The sequence below is a fragment of the Schistocerca piceifrons genome, chromosome 1 (assembly GCF_021461385.2).
Source record: "Schistocerca piceifrons isolate TAMUIC-IGC-003096 chromosome 1, iqSchPice1.1, whole genome shotgun sequence".
Lineage (NCBI taxonomy): Eukaryota > Metazoa > Arthropoda > Insecta > Orthoptera > Acrididae > Schistocerca > Schistocerca piceifrons.
Window position 1 is genome coordinate 153,428,715 of NC_060138.1, and position 25,819 is coordinate 153,454,533.

At 42.0% G+C, this 25,819-nt stretch overlaps 1 protein-coding gene across 2 annotated transcripts in view; it reads right to left on the reverse strand.

Moving 5' to 3' along the window:
• Window positions 1–25,819, reverse strand: part of LOC124803722 (dynein light chain Tctex-type protein 2B-like) — a 103,227-nt gene that overhangs the window by 54,388 nt on the left and 23,020 nt on the right. For both annotated transcript variants that reach the window (XM_047264695.1, XM_047264694.1), the window contains exon 2: window positions 23,987–24,120. In XM_047264695.1, coding sequence (XP_047120651.1) covers window positions 23,987–24,120 — 134 coding nt within the window. The remainder of the gene's footprint in view (window positions 1–23,986; window positions 24,121–25,819) is intronic.

A 25,819-nucleotide genomic window follows, 5' to 3' on the forward strand; every position in this document is an offset into this window, starting at 1 on the left:
TCGATCTATATTGCCCCACTTTGATTCCTCCAAGTTATTGGATTAAATTTCACACAGTCCGATCTCTTACTAATCAAAGTCATTTTTATGAATGTTTCCTGCATCACTGCAAACAATTATTGGACGCTTATTTTTATTTTTTATTTTTAACTCTTTCTGAATTATAAGCAGGGCTGAGCCTCTGGATCCTCAGTCACTCCCATTTCTGGGATAACGTATGTGTCCTGCAAGTTACCACTTTGTACGACACAGGTGCTCCTCTTCTGGAATCAGTAAAGTGTCTCACCAGTACTCCACGTGTTTCCATTTGGTGCTGATTGCAAACATTCTGTTTACAGGCTCAATGCTAGCAAGCATCAACAGGGACTGTTGCCCTCATCCATAGGCAGCACATGGTGCAACAGCGTTGGCACTGCTATTAGGAACTATCCTGTGCCTATGGGTCATCTGTTCATCAACAGCCCATGGATATCCCTCCGCTGTGGCGCAACCACCAGCACACAGTTGCAATTGCAGCTCCACTCCAGGCCACGCACACTGACCATCTAATACGTCGTCCCATCTATTGGAGCCTCCGTTGACTCTACACACCACACCACATTGTTCCAGTTGTATAACAGTGATTACATCACAACCTATGTCACATCATCATCATCATCATCATCATGACCCAGGTCACAATACAGTCTTGGCTTTGCCACATTCATACTAGGTTATGATGATCATTTCTGTTACTATTATCCTTTGTGGAACTTCAGTTTTCTGTTGTGAAGTTGCAATTAATGTACAATGTCAAACTGACTATGGAATGTTGATCAGCTGCTTGTAATACATACTATCATCACCAATGGATGACGGACGGCAAGCACTGTTGGTTCTGTTCCACAGTGCTTCTTACGAGCATTTTAAACCATTGCTATCATGCCACGGCTGTCTCAGCACCATCATTCCTATTGCAGATGATACAGTGTAACATCAAGGCCATAAAACAAAACGCCTTTCTCTTCCTGGAATGGACTGTCTGCCCAGCCATAGCCCCATGACAGAAGGCGACACTTTGGGCCACCACCATCATTCCCCCGCAAAGGCCCGTCTGCTTCACAGTGTCCCCTTGTCCAATAGTGATGCAAAAGCACCCAATATTCTGAGTTTGTGACAACACCCTGGAGCCATGGTCTGGTTTCCTCAACTATCTGGAGCATTCCTTTGTGGCATTTGCCATCACTGAGGACTCTCGCCAATGATCTCTTCTCCTCGTCTGATCTGGGTTTTCAGCCTACTGTCATCTTCTGCCCCTTAATCCCGGAGTCAACCTCTCTTCCCTCTCCTACGCTTACTTACATGATCAGTTCACTCTTCATTATGCTGGCCACAACAGATCTGGTGTTCCTGTGCACCCTTTCTCTTCCGGGCTTCTTCTCCACCCCTTCTGGCCCCCCAGCTGGATCCTCCCACTTGTCCTTCCCCTCTGGACCCACCACATCCTCAATTGCCTTTGTTGCAGGTTTTGGCACCTGCCCCAGCACCACTGGCTCCAGTGGCCCTGGTTTCTGCCTGTTCCTGCACCACGAATGCAGCCGTCCCAGGTTCTGATGCTGCCACTAGCTCCCGTGCCACCAGCTTCAGTGTCCACAGCCTGGATACCACCAGCCTGCCCAGTGTCGGCCCTCATGATGCTAATGTATCATTCTCTCCAGTCACTGACGGATCCACCTGAAAACCTTCTGGCCCCTTGCTGCTGACATGCCTGCCACTGGCTGTGGCACTGCCAGCCTGCCTGGCATCAGCCCACCCAGCATTGACCTGCTAGTTGCCACCCTCTCTGGCTGCAAGTTTGATGCTGCTCCTCTCCTCTTGCACCTTTGCCTTGTGGAGGTGCAGCCCTGTGTCTTTTGGCATTCAATTCTCCTTCTGTTCTGCCTTTATTTTCCACTTCTTGCTTCTCTCTTCCTTTGCTGACCCCTGCACCTCCTGTGCACCTCCAAGCACTCTTCTGTGCGCATTAACACACTGTCATGGCCCCTCATGGCCAAACAGGCTTGGCCACCCCTGGCCTCCCTTCAGCCAGCTCCTCTTCACTGATCTGTGCTCCTTCACATGTTTGACGATCTGCATCTTCTACCATATTTGCTGTAGCAGCCACTGCTGCTCTACCAGTACGGTCTCTGTTGTTGCTGGCTCTCTTGTCCTCATCAGCCTCGCTATTGCTAGCACCATAGCTACTGACACCAGCCTTGTCACCACTGGTGTTCCTTCTCTTATTGCCGGCTCAGATGCAGTTGGCACTGTCAGTGCCAGCACCATTCCCATCACCGCTGTCTTCGACCCACTGCATCTAGCCGTAATGCCGGTCTTCATGTCCCTTTGGACACAGCCATGTGCTCCTCCACACTAGTGCACAGTTGTTCCTTTTCACACACATGCACCACCAGTGCTGTCGCTTGTATCCTTGCGTTCCCTGGCTCCTGCTTTCCATGCATTCCCATCTCCTCCAACTGCCTTTGGATCACATCTCATTTTGCTTTTCTCTTTCCAACAGGTGACCCTCTGGCACCCACTATGCCTTCTACAGGCCTTTGTCCTGCACTGCACTCGCCCGGCCGTTATCCACAGCCACATCTGACTGAGCATAAGTAGCTTCTTCTGCCGCCTCCAGTACTGCCCTTGTGGAAGTTCCATTGCAAGCCTTGCCTGCATGTCTCCTGCCGCCTTCAGCGGCGCAGCTGCCCTTCCACAACGATGACCCAGCATCTGTCTTTTATCACAGTCACCCTAGAGCTGCCTGCCTCCTTCCTGGTGGAGCCCTCTCTTATGATGACTGTGCCATCTCAGAGGCAGAGAGAGGGGTGGGAGGGGGGGGGCGGGGGGGGGGGGGGGGAGAGGGAAGAAGACGAATGGAGTATCTGCAGGGCTGGGCCCATGCAACCTTGCTCATTCCCATTTCTGGCAAATGTCTGCACCCTGTGCGTTGCTGCTCCATAAACCGCAGGTATTCCTGCTTGGGATACAATTATGTTTCTCGCCAGCACTGCGCATGTTTCCATTTGCTGCTGATTGTAAACGTCCTGTTTACAGGCTCAACACTAGCAGGCATCACCATGCATAGCTACCATCGTCCAAAGAAAGCACAAGCAGCAACAATGGCAGCACTGCTTTTAGGACTATCTTGCACCTGTGGATAATGTGATCAGAGCCCCTGACTTGGTATACTTATGCCACAGTGCAACCACCAGTCTCCATCTGCAGTTGTAGCTCCGCTCCTCCAGGCCGTTTGCCCTGGTCATCTTTGGCGTCCCATCTGTTGGAGCCTCCTCCGACTATACTATACAGCGTTGTTCCACTACGCTGCTCAGAAGCCATCAGCACTGTCCCTGGGACCCAGTGCAATCAGTGTAGTTGTACAACAGTGATTATGTCACAACACATGTCTCGACCCACATCATGAGAGGCTCTTGATTTCACCACATTTATACTAGATCAATGACAATCATTTCTGTTACTAGTATCTTTCATGGAACTTTAGTTTTTATTGTGAAGCTGCAATAAATGTACATTGTCAACCTAACTGTGGAACATCAATCATCTTCATGTAGTATGGACTTATGTCCAACCTACAGACATAAAATTCTCCCCTTAAAAATGTAAGTAATGTTGTTCTCAAGCAGGAGATTTGTGAACAACACAGTACTTTATTAGGCATGCAGTCCTCGCATTCCTACAACCTGTGAACAGACTTCCCACTCTGCTTAACAGAGACCTACAGTTTAACAGGCATTCAAACTACGGCACAGCTTAGTATTTTTCACACACACAAAGCATTGGAAGAAATGAAAGAAACAAAATATGACTTGAAAACTGACATGCTTATCCAATGACTCAATTATTAGCATTTGGGCTTCAGAGTGACATTTATTCATTCAACCATCAAGCTATATCATTTCCCTAAATCAGTAAGTTAACTTTAATACTAGCCACAATGAGCTTACTGCCAACAGAATATTAAAATACACAGACAGACTTATGATCAACCCTTTCAGTCACAATTAACATGCTATGGACTCCAAAGAATCTAGGTAGTATTGCAAAGTTGTTCTGATCAATATACTTTCAATGACTATGTCGAATTTATAATTATTTCTGTCTCATACTCAAGGAATATTAAGTATGTGGTCAGTACGGTTAAGATCAGGGAACCTCTTGTATATTTCTACAGTAATAATTTGGAGCACTGTCTAGTTGAATAGACAGATCTCCAATGGAAGGCTGCAGTTAAACACATCTCAGTGCACTTCAGAGAACTGATATACAGATCACAACCATCACATAAGATTTTGTACAATGTGTCTCATTTACAGGGGTACATCCAGCAGCAGACAGTATTCCTTATGAAACACTAGATTTGATACAGTAGCTAAATGTTCTAGTCATTAGTCCACTCATCACCGATCACTGTATATTCCGACTGAATTCCATTATACAACTAAGCCATTGTTAGAAGAAAAGTTGAAAAGCAGTGGAAAATATATATATTTAGTAGAACAGATGGGTGAGAACCTCCATGGTATACCATTTCTTAAAAGAAACTTTGACTGCTACGCAATAGATATAAAACAAAGCACAGGACTATACATACAGAATTGGTAAAATAAACATGTTTGGCTGTCAAAGGGGTAATGAGTACAGCAGAATATTATTGACAGAATTCTCACAAAACCCAAAGAAATTATGGCCACATCTAACCATGTTAATAGTGCTCACATCAGTGCCCAGACACAAATTATGATAAAGGAACTAAAACTGAAGACAGCAAAGCAAAAGCAAACATCCTGAACTCCATGTTCAAATGTTCCTTTACATAGGAAGATCCAGGGATATGCCTCAGTTGAATTCTGTCACTGGTACAGAAATGATTGATATAAATATTAGTATCAGTGTGTGACATATTCACTTTATTATTTAACTCCAACAAGTCTTGTGTACCTGTACGACTGATGCTGTGTGGGTCAGCTGCTGGAAAAATGCAAAATTATAACTCTACACTAACAAAAAAATGGTTCAAATGGCTCTGAGCACTATGGGACTTAACATCTGTGGTCATCAGTCCCCTAGAACGTAGAACTACTTAAACCTAACTAGCCTAAGGACATCACATACATCCATATCCGAGGCAGGATTCGAACCTGTAACCGTAGCGGTCATGCGGTTCCCGACTGAAGCGCCTAGAACCACACGGCCACAACGGCCAGCAATCTACACTCAGCTTACTCTTCTAGATTTACCAGGCACTTGCAGAAGATCAGTTAAATTCATCACAAGACAGAAAAGCAGCTTTGTCTGGAGTCTACTACTAGTAAGGGCAACTTTAGCAGCCCATGTTGTTTCCCATGATGATCACACCATAAATAGGAGAAATATATGGCACTACTTTGAGTCACACAGTAGCCTTATCCTTACTAGAAGATGCCCTGACAAATGACAAAGAAGTGATGCAGCAGTTTCCTTTCCACTTGCATCCCAGCACATGGATCCTACAGAAAAGGCTCCAGCACACTAAACTCAAAATGTTTGCTCTCTGTTTCCTTGACCTCTGTAGTAATGCACATGCGCGCACGCGCACACACACACACACACACACACACACACACACGCACACACACACACACACACACACACACACACTTGAAAGCTGCACGCGCATTAGCAGTGAGTTGTCATCCGTGAGAGCGCGATGCGAAAGAGTAATACTGTGAGTTTCTGACAGAGCCTGCCACAGGCGGGGCCTATTTAAATCCTGCTGCACTATGGTCGCACTCAGTTATCATGTTATTACTGCTTGCACACATTTGCCTTAGCTTATTGTATTCATTATACACTACGGTCAGTGACATACTTGCCACAGTTTAATAAAGTTGTACTAACATTCTTGTTTGTGTTGTGTGTCCAAGTCACAACATAAGTGATGACGAGGATGGGATTGTTCTCCGCACAGTTTTCAGTCTCTGGCTAGTCCTCCATTGCGTCTACGATGTCTGACTGTGCTACTGATGGGTTTTTATGCCGGTTGGTTGATTAGCAAGGGTTTCTTACAGCTACATTGCAGCATCCCAATCAACAGCAGGAGGCATTCACCACAGCGCAATACATCCAGCCCAAGAATTGCAAATACTTGCCTCTGTTTTGTCCAATTTGGGACCGTCTCAACCTACGTTGCCTGCTGTGTTGCCACTTGCACTTCCTGTTTTGCCTGCCATTACCCCAGTTGTTCATCCCCTGCAGCTTCCGGCTTACGATGAGTCTGTCGAAGAATGGAAAGCCAACGAAAATGGTTGTGGCAGCATTTTCATGGATTCAGATTGACTAATGTTACCTTATGCTGTGCTTTCTTTTTGTCTTGGTTATCACCTCATATGCATCAACTTCTTTGACAACTGACCCTCTTACAGGATCTGTCTTCACTCTGTTTTGATAACATGTGCAACCTTATTTTGAAATACTACTGTAAAAGGATGCACATTGATTGCCGTTCAAATTCAGTTCTATCGGTGTCCCAAGAAACCAGAACATCCCTATAGGACTTGGGCAGCTGAGCTTCACAGTTTGAGCTGTCGTCGTAAGTTTGTCACTGATGTAAATAAGGAGTCAAATGGCGACCAAATGGTTTGTGATGCGATCATTCAGTTGGCCCCTGGTCATGAGCCTCCTGAGTGGGTCCTTCAATGTGAAAACCCCTCCCTCTCTGATGTTCTGACTATTGCACACTAGTTTGAGGTGTCGAGGGCTGTGGGTACTCAAATTGAATGATAGTCTGCACTCAAACTGAATCATGGTGTGAGGTAGCAGAAATTCAATTTGCTTCCCCCAATCGTAATCAGACGGTTCCAGCAGTTCGTGCATGAGCAAAACATCATGGCGGCGAGCTCAACTCACTGCGGCAGCCATGGCCACTGCAGCAGCATAGCAAGCCCAGTGATTAACAACAATGCAAATGCTTCATGCTTCCCTCTTGTCCGTCATGTTTCATCACTCATGATAGGCCAGACTGTCCTAAGAGGTGGGCAATTTGTCGCCAGTGCAACAAAATGTGCCACATTGTTCCTGTTTGTAGCACAGAATTCCAACAGCCTATTGCAGACACTGATATGTTTGTCAATTGTGTATCGGCACTCTCTGTTGCGTCCAATAAGCTTTTTATTGATGTGAAGGTTTATAACAAGGCTTTTCTCATGCAAGTTGACACTGGTGCTGCCATATCATTACTCAACTTGTAAATATACATGGATTTGGGATATTCCCCTTTAGTGACAGTGTCACATACATTAGTCACCTACAGTAAACAAAGCATTCCAATATTAGGTGGTTTCTGGGCCCCAGTGACATATAAATCTGAAGTTTGTCCACTGACTTTTCTGGTGGTGAACAATGCATGCACTGAAAATTTGTTTGGTTTGGATGCCTTTAACCTTTATGATTTGCTATTTCCAAAGAAGTTAGTCTTGACTCTTTGTGCTCTGAATTTTCTGCTCTGCTTTCAGCTTTCTTTTGGGCTTGCCCGGTGTCAATGGCACTCCATAACCAAGTCAAGGTGGAGCTCAACTACCTCACGTATCCAGGGTCATCCAATCGATCCCATCCACCGAAAGGGCTACCCCCTTTGTCACTGTCAAGAAGCCACAGGGATGGTTGCACCTTTGCGGCAATTTCAAAGTTTCTGTCAATGCTCAGTCTATCACTGACATGTATCTTTTGCCACACCCTGACGAACTTTTTACAAAGCTTGCTGGTGATCAGCATTTCTCCGAGATTGACCTCTCTGAGCACATTTGCAGCTTCCCATTGATGCTGATTCTCAACAGCCCATTGTAGTTACCACACCTTTTGGCTTGTATTGATACTGCAGTTACCATTTGGCGTGGCCAGTGCTCCGGCAATTTTTTAACGATTTTTCCAACAACTCACAAGGTCTGTGCCAACTATCTCGATGACACTGTGGTCTCTGGCTCCCCCAGTGCTAAACATCTCAACAACTCACATACGCTCTTTTTGGTGTTACAGGCCACCAGGTTAAAATGAAAGTTGGAAAAGTACCGCTTCTTTCAGCCTTCTATTGTTTATCTTTGGTGAGAGTGCTTATTACTATCAGTTTTTGCCACAGGTGATGTAAATGGCACAACCATTACATGCTTTTATGCATAAGGAGATGTCTTTCCCCTGGTTGCAGCTGTGTGAAACAGCATTTTCCAAACTGAAGTCTATGTTACAATCTGCACCTTGCCTTGTAATCTAGCAACCAGGTCAACATTTAGTGTTAGCATCGCAGAATGGGCTGAGGGGGTGGGGTAAGCTCATAAATATCCTGATGGCTCTGAGCAGCCTGTTGGATAAAGGGCAAAGATGCTTAATTCAGCTCAAACTAGATATTCACAAGTAGAGATAAAAGTCCTTGCCATGGTTTATAGCTTACAGAAGTTTCATGGTTTCCCGTATGGTGCAAAATTCCACCTTGTCATGGATCAATAGCTGTTAGTTTGCTGTTTAGCCCCTCAGTGTCACTGCCAGACGAAACAGCACTTCACCTTCAACATTTGGCGCTGTTCCTCTCTCAGTACAACTACAAGATTCACTTACGCCCCACGGCTACACATGTAAATGCCGACACTCTCTCCTGTCTTCTGGTTGGTGTGGACCCAGTTTTTGATCAGGAGGAGTTACCCTGTTTCCACATTGACGAATGTGTTCAACAAACTGTCAATGGTTTTCAAATCACTAGTACTCAAATTGCGCAGGCTAGTGCTGCTGATCTGATTTTACAGAAAGTGATATGTTGCGTACAACATGGCTGGCTTGAGGCGCCTCCATCACAGGCATCTGACCCGCTCTCCTTAATTACTACGTATTTTGGCATTGAGTCTCTGTCAATGGTCTTCTACTACTTGATAGGACTATTCAGCTCCTCACACTGCGTTTCCCTTGGCTGTTCGTTTGAACATCCTGCAGCTGCTGCACCCTAATCTCTAGGGTGGGGAGAGGGGTGATCACATACAAAGTGTTAGCCTGCCATAATGTTTTTTGGCCTGGTCTGGATGGTGGCATCAACTGTTTGGTTACGGCTTGTTTGTAATGTGCATCATAGCAAGCTGCCCCGCGGGCAATGTTGTCTCCAGGGCCACAACCTTGTCAGGCCTGTGACTGTCTCCACATTGATTTCTCCAGCCCTTTCCTTAACGCATACTGGCTAATAGTAACTGATACATTCTCTTGATTTCCATATGTTGTTTGTTGCCTGTCAACTTCAACCTCTGCCACCGTGGCAGCCCTGTAGAAAATTTTTTCCATCAAAGGACTTCTGGCAACATTGGTCTCTGACAACAGCCCTCAATTTGTGTCACAGCAATTTGCCACGTTCTGCCTGTGGAATTCGCCACCTTTCTGCCTGACCCTTCCACCCTAAGTCCAATGGTGAGGCCAAAAGATTAATTAGAACATTCAAAACACAAATGAAAAAGTAAGTGACTAGGTCCGTGTCCGATGTTCCCTTGGATCAATTTCTGTCTTCCTATCGGCTCACATCATTTGGCAACAACAGCCCTGCTGAACTGCTCCACAGGCATCAACCCTGGATGCTCCTGCATCTCCTGCAGCCCGGCCGGGACATCAACACTGCAGCCATCATCCTGTGTCTGGCCTGAGGTGGCTGTATTGGCATGCGGGTTTGGTCATCGCCAAAAATTTATTTCCACCATCATCTCCTGATGCCGCAGCCACCGGCTCTGCAATGTCTGTACAGAGGGGGGCCTCTGTGCACGTCATTACAACCAGTTGTGCCTGTGCTTGGATGACCAGAGAACCCCGGCTGGGGCACCAAAGTCATCATGACAAGTCTGTGTAGCTTGACAGATCACCTGATGCAGGTGGGCCACTGCCATGCTATATGAGGGGTCCCCTGTCATCGGTGGATGTACCTGGCTCAGCTTCTTCAATACCACTACCAGTAATAATGTGCCACCACCTACACCAGAACCATCTCCTCTGCCTCAGCTGCCAACTGTGAAGGCACCACCACCACGCCCTGGACCTGATGTGGACATGGAGCTCACACCAACATCACTCATCCTACCATAGGGGTTGACATGAGAAGGCGGGAAGGTGGACTGAGAAGCTGATGACATTCCAAGTACTTCTGACTATATGCCTTAGTATCAGGACATCATCTCAGTCAGAGCCTCGTGAAGGAAGACGCCATGTACATCTCGCAAATCCGAGCTGTTCCCCAAGGGAAGAGGAATGAAGTAACACACACACACACACACACACACACACATGAAAGCTGCACACATTAGCAGCTTGTTGTCATCCACAAGAGTGTGAATACTGTGAACTTTTGATAGAGCCCACCAGGGATGAGTGCCTATTTTAACCTTGCCATGCTACACTTGCACTCACTTATCATGTTGTCACTGCTTGCATGCATTTGCCATATCTTATTGTGTTCAGTGTATGTTATGGTAAGTGGCATACATACCACAAGTCTAATAAAGTTGTACTATGTTCTTGGTTGTGTTGTGTGTCTACGTTACAACAACCTGCCCTGCCATATTGGATAATGAAAACTGGTCACAAAATAAATACCTGAAAGTCTCCACTCTGCCCACTAAAATATTTTTCTTTACAATGATAACAACTGAAAATAATCATAGGCCTCATATTTGAGTGAAACCACTTGTGAACTAAACATATTAAAAATTTGACTAAAAAGGTAACTGCTAAGTATAGGATAACTAGATATGCTGGTTTTACAAGTGGAATTGACATGGTTTTACTAGCAGAATTGACAAACAGCTCAAATCACTACAAACGACCAAGGTTCGATATCTACTCAAAGTCTGCACCTGAGTAACCCATTCTCAATTACAATATGATGAAAAACTATTTGTTCATGTCATAATATACACCTGTCAATCATTTAATTAGGGTGCAGGAGATATGTCAAAAATTAGTAATATAATTCACCTACATAAAATGAAATCTATGGAGATGGAGCAGTATTTTAAAGTTTACAATTTTCCCTGAAAACAGTCAGTCATATTTTGATGGTAATGCTAATGGTTAAATTATCAGTTTGTCTTTTATGCTATTTTTTGTGCTATGTGACTGATCAAAATGACTTTCTATGAATAATTCTAGCTTGCTGAATAAAAAGATTATTACCAGTAAGTAAATGTAAAGGGAATGGAATTGTTAGAAAAAAAAAAAAAAAGCTTCAGCATACACAATATATTACTAGAACTTCCCTACGAAACAAAGGCATATCTGATTACTGATTCATAATAATTGTGGTGTCAGCAAACACAGTGACATTTTGAGTGTGAGTTGTGCCTGTACGAATGTGCGCTCGCATTTTTCTGTATCTGAGGAATGACTCTGTCTGATAGCTTAGCCTACTTTTACCACACAGCATGTAAACACAGACACCTGATACTAGCTAACAATGGGCCTTGATAAAGTATTTGCCATCCATGAGTCACTGTACTTTGCACTTACAGTGACTTGAGCTAGGCTGTGGGTGAAACCTCATTCACAGTAAATATGGTTGCTACAGCCACCATGCAGGACGTAACTGTTCTGTGGCGTAATATCCTTGATAAGGCAGATGTGATCACAGCACCAACAGAAAGATACCAGCCATAGTAAAGAACCTTCTTCCATTTACACCACTACCACATTCGAGGAGATGGTGCCATACTACTGACAACAGGAAGAAAAAAGTGTGCTGAGCCATAAATCCACACACACTCTCCTCCCATATCCTTCAGTTGATTCACATATCGCACGAGTGTGTGTCCAGAATGAAGATATTTGCACATTTGTATTTGTACTGGAGTTAAATCAACACAACAGTGGACTGCGCTGTCCTGTTCTATCACAACTGTGCCCAAAATCTGCTGGCCTAACTGCAGCATTTCGCTGACTGGCCTATACCAAAGCAACAATGGGAGAGAATTGTGTAGATTTTTGAGGTGCCTTCCAAGGAGCAATGCAGTTTCTCATAATCCACATATTCTCCAACTTTCCATACGTAGCATACATGTAATGCATCACAGTGAGAGGCGCAATCAGGTGCTGGCATCAAGTTTTGCAACAGGGGCATGCCACTCACAACTGTGTATGATAACGTACCCCAGTTATTAGCCTCTGAATTCATATACCTCTGCCAGTGCAGTGGCATATAGCACCTTACTACCACCTCACTTACCCAGCATCTAATTCTGAACTGCAAAGCATGGTCACATTTTTAAGAGGCAAATGTAGAAGATAACGAAAAACAATGACGTCCATTAAATCTCTCACTAGCTTCATTGCCACCTACAAATCCAATCCTGTCAAAGGAAGTACCCAACATAGTGAGTCCAGAGATACGGGGCCCTGTGCAATAAAGTCTGTGTTTGCACCTTTGGCTTAGTCCTGGAGCATATTAAAGGCATCATGACCAGTTGCTGGGAATGCAACCATTTTGATGTCATAGCAATACAGGAGCAGTTGGCATTGTATAGGAAGCAGCTGTGGCAGTGACTTCAATTACAGACAGTGCCCTGTCTCAGTTGCTCTGCAACACATACACACAGGGCACCACAGTACCCACAGTGCGGATGGTAAGTGGAGGCCCACCCAATGCCACTGACACAGCAGAGGCACAACCTGCGAACACAGTGACCCACAGTTGCTCACGAAAGGAATCACGGAGAATACAGGTGCCAACAGAGGAGGTATCCTCCCCACTGTCCTGGCCTCTCCCAGCACATACTCTGCTAGATGTGAGCCAAGCACCATTTCACAACCAAAGGAGCGGCCACGACCGTCCTGTGCACTTACACTCCCATTGCATGGTCTAACTTCTGACACTGTCATGTAGGAGACATTGAGTGAGAATATCAGCATCACTCCATCAATCTCACCCATTTTTGACCCTACACGCCGATTAAAGAGGGGAAGGATTTAGTATCCTATGATGTATATATCAATTATGAGACAGAGAACTTCGCAGTGTCCAAGTCAGCGGCTTCGGATCACATCCATGTAAAGCATAAGCAACAAGTACACTGGGCACACCCTCTAATAAGCAAGCATTAGCCATGCACTGTTGAGTGGCTTCAAAGTCCTACGCTACTCACCAATCTATTATTTCCTTTCTGTAAACACAGCCTTCAATCACAAGTCATTATATTTTCACCACAATGACCCAGAATTCTTATTTTGGATTACAGTTTCGGGCTCCTCTGTTGGTTCTATGGACTTTGCTTGCAACGATTTTGGCATGTTTCTGGTTTTCAGTTATCCTACCAATTTATACTGGGGCTATATTTGCTGGCTGGACTGCTTCCAGCTCTAGCATCTTGTGGTACCATTACTTCATTGGTTCACTTTGTGTCTTACACAGCTTCATTGTCCTGCACAACTCATCAAATGCACGTGTTCCTATCATGACAGACAAACAAAGAATGTGATAAGACTTCAAAGAGGAGTAAAGACTGGCAACTCACTTTAATTATTCAGAAATATAAAATTGTGCACTTCACAAAACATAAAAACGCAGTATCCTATAATTACGAGGGGTGTCCGTAAAATAATGTTCCCAATTTTTTTCACAGTGTAAAACATATTTTAATTTCATGAATGCATACATTTTTGGAAAGTTCAGACTTTAACCTATTTTTCTACATAGCCGCCACTGAGGTCAATACATTTTTGCATGCGGTGTACGAGCTTTTAAATGCCCGAGTCAAACAAATCTGCCACCAAGCCGCACAGATACCACTTCTTCCAGCTTTTCTCTGTCACTGAAATGCGTTCCACCCAGGTGTTTCTTCATGTTAGGGAAGAGATGGTAGTCACTTAGGGCTATGTCTGGGCTGTAGGGTGGGTGTTTAAGAATACCCCATCCAAATTTTGCAATGAGCTCATTGGTGGCTTTAGCAGTGTGCGGTCGGCGTTATCCTGATGCAAACGCTTCCCCTTGGACAGCATACCCCTCCTCTTGTTTTGAATTGCACGGTGCAATTTTTGCAGTGTCTCACAGTACCCAGCAGCATTGATTGTTGTACCAGTGGGCAAGAACTTGCATAACAATACCTCCTTCCTGTCCCAAAGCAGTGTTGCCATCACTCTGCCAAAACTTTGCGTTTGTTTGAGTTTTCGCGATCTTGGCGACTGTGGGTGCTTCCATTGTTTCGATTGTTCTTTGGTTCCAGATGTGCGGTACTGCACCCAAGTCTCTTCTCCATTGATGATGGAGTTGAGGTCTTCCTCACTATGAGTTCCGTGATCTTGAAGGAGTTCTTGGGCCACTTCAAAGTGCTGACGTTTGTGGTCTTTGGTCAACATTCTTAGCACCCACCTCGCGCAAGCCTTAGCATACCCCAGATGCTCTGTCAAAATCTTGTCAATAGAGGTTTTGCTGACATCAGGGATCATTTAGGAGAGCTCACGAACTGTTAATCTTCGATCTGAGAGCACCGCTGCCTCCACTTTTGCGATTGTTTCATCAGATGACCTCCAGAATGCTCCTCATCACGGACAACAGTATGCCCATTCTTGAACACTCTGCATCATTTGTGCATGTGTTGTACGCTCATACACTTGTCTCCATACATTTCGCATAACTGGGAATGGATTTTTGCCGCTGCAATGTTTTTTGCAGACAGGAAACGGATCACTGAGCGCAACTCACACCTGGTGGTCAAAGCGAGAGGGAGATCAATCACGTATGGCTGCCAAGCCAAGACTGAGCTCCGCAGGCAGCTTTCTAGGGAGGGGATTTGAAGTGGGGGAACCAAGGTACACTACAGAATCATGGGATCCACTGTAACAGCACATTTCAGGACTGTAGCGCCCTGGTAACCTTATTTTATGGACAACCCTCGTACAATGTCAATGAGTCACTAACTGGAAACACCCAACTCATACAAATATCTTTTAACAATTTGTGGGAATATGAAATGGAACGATCACATATGCTCAAACATAGGTAAAGCAGGTGGCAGACTTTGGTTCATTAGTAGGAATGTTAACAATAACACATATTCACAATTCAGGTATAGATAATGGAAGAAAAGTATTATATCACAGAATAAAAAAACTACGTCTCAGTCACAGGAGATGAATGCTGGGGGGAAAAAATGATAAAGTAAACAGATAGATGGAAAATTTAACTCTTTCTTTAAAACGTTCCTACAGCAGTTATTTTCCCCTAAAATATATATGTGTAAAATAGAAACAGTGGCAAAGGTAAGGGATGGACAACTCCTGGGATTAATATATTGTGAGCTACGGAGAGAGTTCTGCCATATTCAGAAGACAATCAGTTGGCAATTGTTGAAAATCAGTTACCACTAGCAAGGTAAAGTTCTCCAATTTGTTATTAAAAAGTGAATCTCATAGTCTATGCAAAAAATAGTATTCTCAAGTAAAAATCATTTCAAACATTAATAAATGCAAAACAAACAAAAATTGCAACCGAAATGAAACTGCCCAAGAAAACAGCTTTAGCACAAAATATGATGCTTCCAAATCATTGGCCTCCAAATTCAATGGTTACTTCTGCACAGTGGCAGCAAACATTGCATCCACTAATAAACAAATACAGGTACATTACTTTACTTGTACACATAAGGCATCTACCACCAACCAACATTAGTTTCAAAAATGAACCTAAGCAGATTAAAAAAGTCATCGTCTCATTAAAAAGCTTAGTTCTGCTGCCTCCGATCATGCCTCTATCAGAATACAGGGTGTCCAAGTTAAAGATATAATAATATAAAATATAACAACTTGCAAAGTACTTGAGATATTTATTGACGATATGTTTCTACAAATTAGGTAACTTAAAATGTTTTTCATACATCTAATGCACCTTGATATGCTTGCCATCAATGGCACAACAGACATCTAATCTGTATTTCACTTGTCTCAAAATGTTTTTACAGCATTGCAGGCATAACATTTGCAATAGCTGCACAAATTTGATTACACAGATCAGGTAGATCACCCACTGGTGTCTGGTATACTAGATTCTTCATAAACCCCCAACAGAAAAAAAATCAAGTGGCATAATGTCTGGGCTTCTGAGCGCCAAGCAATCAATGCACTATCTCTCCCAATCCACCAATCTGGAACTCATGATCCAAGAAATTACTCACAATGTTCGCAGGATGGCATGGTGCACCATACTGTTGAAAGTTTACATCATGAAGAAGTCGTGGGTAGCCTGTGGAATTGCATGCTTGGCGTGGCGACTCGACATCAAAAACAAACTTCCAGTTTCCTGAAGTCATTTGCCCCACTTCTTGATTGTTAAATAAGTGGGAAAATTGTCGGTTGGTTGCAGTCCATACTCACATTGAAAATGATGTTTTACTAGTGTAATAAACTTTAGCTCCACATGAGAAATCACATAGGACACCTGCTGTGGAGTCCACATGGCTACCGACACAAGTTTACATCAACACAGCAGTTACGTGCATGCACACCTGGTACCAGCTGCCTCGAACAAACAAGGAAACATTTTGAGAAACCATGCTTGTAGAAACAATCCACAAATAAATATCTCAGGTATGTCTCAAGTTAATAATTTTGTATAAATATGTGTTTAACCCAGACACCCTGTATTAAAACTTTGTGCTTATTTGATAAGATTACCCTTCAGCTATTTTTGTAATCAATCAATGACATGATCATGTTTCCTGAAAAACTTAACACCTATCTCATCCCCAAGAACCATGGACCTTGCTGCAATGGAGTGGCTTGTATGCTCCTGTGATACAGATATCTGCACTATAGCTTCAACAACATTGGACAGTTATCTGTGGAGAGGCCAGACTACCATATGGTTCTTGAAGAAAGAGAGCAGCTTTACAGGAGTTGCAGGAGAAAGAATCAGATCTGGCAGTGTTACACAAACCAACATGGTACTGCTATGTTGGTCCTTTGAACACCTAAAACCAAGAGGATACTACAGCTGTTATATTAATCAAGAATATGTAACACTATTGTATGGCCTAATAGTGATGGCATTCCCTTTAGTAAAATGGGATCTGCTGATGGGAACTACTTAGGAGGATGTTGCCATCAGGAAAAACAAAACTGGCATTCAATGGGTAAGTGTGTGGGGTGCTAGATCCCATAATCACATAGTTGATTTAGAGAATTTAAAAAGAAAAATGCCTAGGTTGAATTTTGATGTAGGGTGAATAAGTGAAGTACAGTGCAGGATGAATAGGATTACTGGTCACAGAAGTACACAGTTATAACACAAAAGTAGACAGGAGTAGGCCTAATAATGAATAATAAAATAGGGACGTGGGTAAGCTACTATGAACAGCATAGTGATCACATTACTATAGCCAAAGACTGACACAAAGCCAATGTTCGCCACTGCAAGGCAAGTGTACTTACCTACTACAACACGAGAGGGGTTTGACAGGGCACTGAAAGACCTAAGTCGACACACGACCACTGGAGTAGGTGACAGTTACTCAGAACTATTAAGATCCTTAGAAGAGCCAGCCATGGCAAAATTATTTCACCTAATATGCAAAATGTATGAGACAGATAAAATGCCCTCTGACCATAAGAATAATGTAATAACTTCAATTCTAAGGAAGGCACATCCTGAAAGGTATGAATATTAACAAACTATCAGCTTAATAAATCAAGGTTGTAAAAAACTGACATGAATTATTTACAGAAGCATTAAAAAATTGGCTGAAGTTGCTCTCGAGATTAGTATGGGTTTTGGAGAAATGTAGGAACATGCAAGGAAGTACTGGACTTGTGATTTACCTGCGAAGATAGATTGGAGAAAGGCAAACCTATATTTATAACATTTGTATGTAGGTTGGAACTTAAATAGGGGCAACACTGCTGTGGAGACACTATGCAATGGAATCTACTGTTGTCCCTGATAGCACAAGTTGTTGACATACCTACCTTACCTCGGAGCAAATGGACTCACCCATCCCACAGGTGCACACAATCAAGGGAAACACAGCCACTTGCGAGCGACTGGTCTAACGTAACGGTGTCACTATGTTTTCGAAACATGAACAATGGAGTTGGATCAAGATTGAATGTACCAGAGGTTGTACAGCATGATAGTGTCATCAAGATCTTCAAGAGGCATGCAGGAAATCGACATTGCCATACAGAACAGTGGCACATTGGGTAAAAGCCTTCAACGAAGGTCGGCAAACTGTGGCAGACATGCATCGGGCAGGTCGTCCTAGTGTCTCTGAAGAAGAAGTGCATGCTGTTGGCGCATTAGAGGACAGTGATCGACGCCATATGATTCATGAGTATGCCCACGAAACCGAATTAGGCCCACGAAACCGAATTAGCGCATACAACTGTGCTTCTCATCCTGAAGGAATGACTGGGCACGTGAAAAATTGCATCATGAGGGGTTCTGCATGACTTGACAGAAATGCAGAAGAAATGGATGCGTTATGACACTGCTCAGACGCACTTGGAGCGCTATGAGCGCGAAGGAGAGGCTTTCTTACACTGTATCGTAACACTGGATGAGACATGGGCCACATTGTACAAGCCAAAACTGAAATGCCAATCCAACGAATGGCGTCATTATGGGTTGCCACGAAAGACGAAAGTGCATCAGAGCCCCAGTATTGGTGAAAGTTGTGGTGATTCTCGTGTATGACTGTGATGGTGTTTTCCTAACGCATTACATTCCTCCACGGCAGACCGTCAGTGCACAATATTACTGTTCATTTTTAGAGCATCACTTGCAACCAGCTTTGAGAAAGAAGCGGTGATGCTTTCTGTGCAACCCACCAACCATTTTCCACAACAATGCACGGGTGCATACAGTGCAAGCTGTGGCTGCTCTGTTCAGTCAATGGGGTTGGGAAGTACTGTACCATACACCATGCTCCCCGGACTTAAGTACTTGTGATTTTGATGTGATTTCGAAGGCGAAGAAACCACTTCATGGCATTCGCTTCAGAACTGTTCCAGAGATTCGACAGGCAGTGGACCGCTCCATTAACACTGTCAACAGAACAGGCTCTGCTAACGGTATACTACACCTTCCACATCGCTGGCAACAGGTTCTACACAACGCTGGTGAATACTTTGAAGGACAGTAACAGGTGCAAACATGTAACTCTTTTGTATTGGTTGTGAATAAATAGTTGCCACTATTTAAGTTCCAGCTCTTGTAGATTTAGGGAAAGCTTTTGATAAAGATGACTGGAATGCATCCTTTGAAATTCTGAAGTTAGCAGGAATAAAATACAGGGAGTGAAAGGGTATCTACAATAAGTAAGATAAACAGATTCCAGTTATCAGAGATGAAGGGCATGAGTAGGAAGCAGTCGCTGATAACGAGTGACAGGGTTGAAGCCAATCCCAAATGTCACTTAATCTGTACACTGAGCTAGTTGTGAAGGAAACCATGGCAAAACTTGGAAAGGGAATTAAAGTTCAGGGAGAAGGATATCATTACAGGATGTGAGGACTTTGTTATTAAAAAAGGAAGCCTAATAAAAAATTATTTCAGTCAGGTAGCCAATGTATTTAATTAACAATTCCTTTAAGTGACTCAAAAGTTTGGCATGATCAGTTCAATAGATAAGGCAGTGCCTTAAACATACAAGCACATGTCTCATGTGCAATACATTACTATCACAGAGGATATTTCAAGACATATTGAAATATGCTATTGTGAGACCCCTTTACTAGAAACGTATTAAGCCATTACTGACCAGTCTCACTATTTACCTCCTTCCTGAAGGTACTGGAAAAGACAATGTATGCAATGTATCTCTCTCTCAAAATAAGAGACTTAGTCTACATTTAGATTTATATATGACCTTTCCCCACAGAACAGGCTATTTTTCTACTCATGAATCACATTATACAAAATTTAAGTGACAAAACAGCACCAGCTGGTATTTTCTGTAACTTATCAGAAGCATCTGATTGTTCAACTCGACAAATTCTCCTAAGAGAACTCATATATTGTGCTGATGCTGAGTCAGAGAAAGGCACAACAAAAAGACTGTTGGAAAGTTAACTTTCAGCCAACAAGGACTTGTCAAAAATACACAGCATAGACACATGCACACACTCAAGCAAAAGCACCTCACACACACGACCACAGTTTCTGACAGATTGAGCCAGATAGCTTGGAGTCGCCTTTCTGCGACTTAGCATCTCCACTATATGGTGAGGAGCAACATCCTTTTCATTATATTGTTACATTCCATCCTGGATTTTCCACTGTTTCATATATTGTGGTAGCAGAGATCTTGCTGATAAATGGTTTTCATTTTGTATAAAATGAGACAGCACCTTCAGAAAGGGAAATAATCACTACAGGTGTACCAGAAGTACTGATATTGGGTCCATTCTTGTTCTTGTTGTATATAAATGATCTTCCACCACATATCCAAATAACAGAATTAGTTTTCTTGTCAGACAATGCAATCATAATAATCAAGTCTAATGGAGAAACTTAAACGAGTGAAAATGTAAATAATAAGTTGTTGAAAATTAATAACTGGTTCTCTGCAAATGGACTGACACTGAATAAAATCAGTATATGTCGTTCAGTGATGCACAATATCTGACTACAAATAATATAGGAGAGAAATAAATAAATGAAGCAGAATATTCTAAATTCTTAGGTGTTTACACTGATAATGATATTCTGGGGTAACTCATTAGCGAGGAAAAAAGTTACATGTTACACAGAAGCACATAATAAGAATAATATGTGGTGTCCACTCGAGAATCTCTTTAAACAGCTGGGCATACTGACAAGATTCTCATAGTACATTTATCCCTTACAAAATTATATGTCAACAATCATTCATAGTTTGAAAACAGCAGTAACATTGATAAATATAATACTATAAGAAGAAATGATTTACACTACCCATCAGTCTTAGTGTGGCACAGAAAGGAGTGAGGTATATAGCCACAAAAATCCTTGACCAACCACCCGACGATGTAAAGAATTTAATGGTTGTGGAATTTGCGTAACGTGATCCAGCGGCAAACAATGAAGACTATTTACAATAAAATTTAGTACAAACACAAACTGAAGTTGTTTCTGATTGACAACTGCTTCTACTCCATAGAAGAATTTCTGGCTAGTGGTGGAGGGTTAGGTTAAATGGATCATCTTATGTTTTAAAAAATTGGTCTTTATCATTATCTATGTAACTTACCTGAATTAAATTTTATAGGAATTCTAAGATATATGTCTTCTTTAAATATCAGCAGTGGTAACAAATGCATTTTCAATTGTTATGTAAAATCTATTGGAAAGTCCATGCCACTTATAGAAAGTCACCTTAACACCTGAACAAAGAGACTTCTTCACAACAGCTTTAAAACTACACCCTGAACCTTTTTTTACCAACACCCTTTAACAATTACGAAGTCACCATCTTTAATTTCTGAAAAATCTTCGCCTTCATTCAAAGAACAATCAGATTCTGCCAAGTAAGCACATTCATCTGATGACGAATCCAGTTCTTGCCAAACAGTTTTCTTCTTTTTGTTCTTCTTCAATTCTCAGTCAGAGGCTGCTTCTTCCAGGCAGGTATTCAGAGGTGAACTTTAAAAATAAGTGATTCCACTTTCTTTCGGCCATGATTATTTCTTTTTCAGGGACCACACTGTGAGTATGGAAGCAAGGCTACAGGAGGCACAAATAATTCTGATCTGGGTTCTTGGTCATGAAGACAAGAAGAAGTGAGATTAACAATAGAGGTACCAGAAGCTGAAGGAAATAAGTCAGTAGCAGAAGCAGGAGATGACAGAGGAATCGTCCCTGGAACTGTAGCGGGATATTACTTTCTGGAAACAACTACTTCATTCTGAAATGGCTCAAAAGCTGGTCTGTCACAGATGAATGCAGAAAATCTGTTTCTGCAAATGTTTCATTGTTGAAATGCACTATTCCTATAGCTCTGGAACCTTTGCTGATAATAGAATGAGTGACAGTACATGCAAATGCTTCATCCACTAACCCTGCTAAATCACAGATATAAAGTGTCTGACTAGGATGATTTAGTAGCCACCTGTCACAAGCTCTGCTGGGATAAGACTTGAAAGGCCTATAAATAAAACTACACCATTTTCTTTGGCAAATGTTATCACTCTTAGTGACATGTGGCTTTCACAATTGTTAATGATAAGAAGTTTTGGCCTTTTTTTTGTCATTCACGTTGACAGAATGTGCTAATACATCCGTAAATATGTCTATAGTCATCCATCCTGAGGTGTAAGCTGCCCCGCACTTCCAGGTACACTGTTGAGGAGTAGATGATCTAAAAAATTCACACATGGAAAACAAAATGGAGAAACTGCTTTTTCAGTGCCCCAATAATGCCACACATGGTTACAAGTTTGTCTCTCTCTGTAAAAATTATCTTCCTACTTGCTTTTGGCCACATGCAGACATTACCTTTCCAAGCTTTTGTACTGTTGTGAGGCCTGTCTCATCAAGTTTGCATATGCCTTCTGGTCCAAATTTGATTTTTTTTTTTAAATTGGTATAAAACTTACCAACATTTGACCAACTGGAATTAGTTGCAAGACTCAGACTAGTAGCTTCAGGTTATCTAAGTGAGAGCTTATGCCTCTTCATAAAAGAACAAAGTCACACTTTCCCAACCATGTTTTCTTGTTGTCAATTTGTAGACGTTGCTTATTGTTAGCTGCAGCAAATTTATATGCTACCTTCCTTGTAACTGTGAACGATAAACCATAATTCATACAGCTATTTCTTTTAAATAGGAACACAAAGAAATGTCTCCTACAGGTGTAAACACCTTTTTGTGCTAATTTGATGGCCATAAGTTTACGTCATGGTCATCATTTTAAATTGATTACATGCTGCAAAAATACTAATTATTTTTTTGATACCTGTCATTGCTAGTTTCAGATCTTCAACTAAATATGATCGGTGGTTGGTTGTACGATTGCAAATTTGTGGCATCTGAAAGTAAAAACTTAGTTCTAAAGGATACTTAATCACAATTCTTACACAGTATGATGTAAAATATTTTTGAAATTATGTAAATCACAAAAGTAAATAATTATATTGAGGTTAACTGGACTGGCCCACATAATCTGTCTCCCTTGGTGTCCAGTTAACCTAACACACATTTTTTTCCTAAGTCACTAAAACAATAGTTTCTGTAATAGCTCTTTCTTTATAACTCCATTACATCCATGTCTTTTCACAATACATCTCTCTCTTTGATGTCTATACTGTTTACTTGTAGTTAAGATGAGAAAGTGTTACCTCAGTGTCAGTGAACAGTTGCAAGACCAATATTAAATATGGTAACTGTCAAAATTCTCATTAGATAAATAAATTCCAATAGCAGGATAGTCGTGCTGTGGGCACAGGAGTGTGTGTTTGGGTGTCTGCATGGTTGTTTGGATGAATAAAAAAAATGGCTCTGAGCACTATGGGACTCAACTGCTGTCAACTGCTGAGGTCATTAGTCCCCTAGAACTTAGAACTAGTTAAACCTAACTAACCTAAGGACATCACAAACATCCATGCCCGAGCCAGGATTCGAACCTGCGACCGTAGCGGTCTTGCGGTTCCAGACTGCAGCGCCTTTAACCGCACGGCCACTTCGGCCGGCGTTTGGATGAATATGTGTACTTTTTTATAATATTATTAATATTATATTTTGTTTGAATTTTGTGTGTACATTTTGCAAGAGAAAGATCACGAGTAGAAAATCAGTGTGAACACTGTTTTCTGTTGTGTGTTTCTATGTGCCACACATCAGTCTGCTGTAGCTGAGTGGTTGCCCTTCCTGTATTTTATGTAGGATAGTAAATGGAATAGTCCAAATAGGAATTTTAAACAAAACTTTGGGTAATAACTAGAGTATGTCAATGACAGCCTGATTTTTATTAAAGTATATTCAACAAGTAAACAGACCTCTTACTTTGCCACGTAGAGTGTTGGCAATAACTTTTATCCAGACTTCAGCTTCATCTTTGTTGTAAGTTTTGCCTCCTAATTCATCATTGAGAACACTATGGATCATTTCTTTCACCATTGTTGTCTTGAACCTGTAACAGTAACAATTTTGTGCTGGATATACTCAGCTTTAATAATACATCTCGCATTCATGAAACATAATCAAATGTTTATGTGATGATGTATTATGTTTGTAATCATCTTATAATATCTAATAGTGAGCAAAACCAATGGCCTTGCCACAGTGGTAACACCGATTTCCTCAGATCACCGAAGTTAAGCACTTTTGGATTGGGCTAGCACCTGGATGGGTGACCATCTGGTCTGTCAAGTGCTGCTGGCAAGCAAGCAGAGTGCACTAAGATTTTGTGAGGTACACTGAGGATTTACTTGATTGTGAAGTAGTGATCCGGTCTCGTAAACTGACATATGACCAGGAGAGCATTGTGTTGCCACGTGCCCCTCCATATCTACATCCAGTGATGCCTGTAGGCTGAGGATGACACAGTGGCTGGTCGGTACTGTTGGGCCTTCGTGGCCTGTTTGGGTGGAGTTCAGTTTAGTTTTAATAGTGGGAGAAACTGGTTTATGTAAAAAAAAATCTTCAGAGGCTTGACAAGAAGAGTGTTTCTGAAGAAAGCATTGTTATTTTCTTTTCTTTGTAGCCTAAGTAAGTTGGCAGAAGACTTTTTTATCATAATTTCCAAACAGCAGCTTGAGTACTTCTGTGAAAATGACAAATTGTCTACTATTATATTGCTCCTACATGCTCTACTATAATTTCGGCTTTGTATCACTTGTCAAGTCGTTCATTGTTTTCCTTTAAACATGAGATACAAGACTGCATGTTGTACTGCATCTCAAGACAATGATATTCATTATCTGACCACACAACAATTGTTGTGTTAATACTGCTTACATGATACATTAGAGTACTAAGTGAAGTGTCATCTAGTTTCTTAATCATTTTATACAACTGGCTGTGCACATGTTTTAAATATAGTGTGTAAAAGAATAAGGACACAGTTTCAGAAGGCAAAAAAATTTACTTCTCGTATTAGATGTTCAATGCATACATTGTCTGCAGCAGTAACTGTCCATTATTATGTGACGAATACAAATATGTAATCCTTCAATCTGCACTGCCTAGTCACATAACACTGATCCACAAGGTAATTAAACTCTGCTGTTTTGAACACCTAGTTTTAAGAACTGCACGGTCTACAGTATTTGACAGATGGTGTTATACATGAGATACTCATATTGTTTACAGTTGCATCCATTAGAAAATTGCCACTGGTACAGTGTAATCCTATATGTTGCTCAGTTCCCCCATATGTAGATACTCAACTATCCACCTTAACACTGATGTGGAATAAGCCTTTACTGACAAGAACTGATTTTTCCAGAAAACTGTCCTCCTCCCTTTTCCCGTGATCATATCTACCAATTCTGCTCAATTTAGTACACAACTATGCCACTAGCATTCAATGAAGAAATTGTTCAAACTGTTACATGGCTCACATTTACCACTTTCATTATGAGTGGTCCATGCTGATAGAACTCAGAGACATTAATGTTGTACATCAATAACTGGAGTGAAAATCAAGCATATTCTACTCACAACAAGTTCAAGAAATTAATTGTGGTGTTTTCCTCATTTTAATATAAAAGGGGCTATCCAGGAATGAAGAAGTTTAGGGTTTATTATTCCAATAGCATTCGCACACACCTAAAAGAATGACTGAATGAAGCTAGAAACACTAAATCCTTTCTAATACACTTTTATGC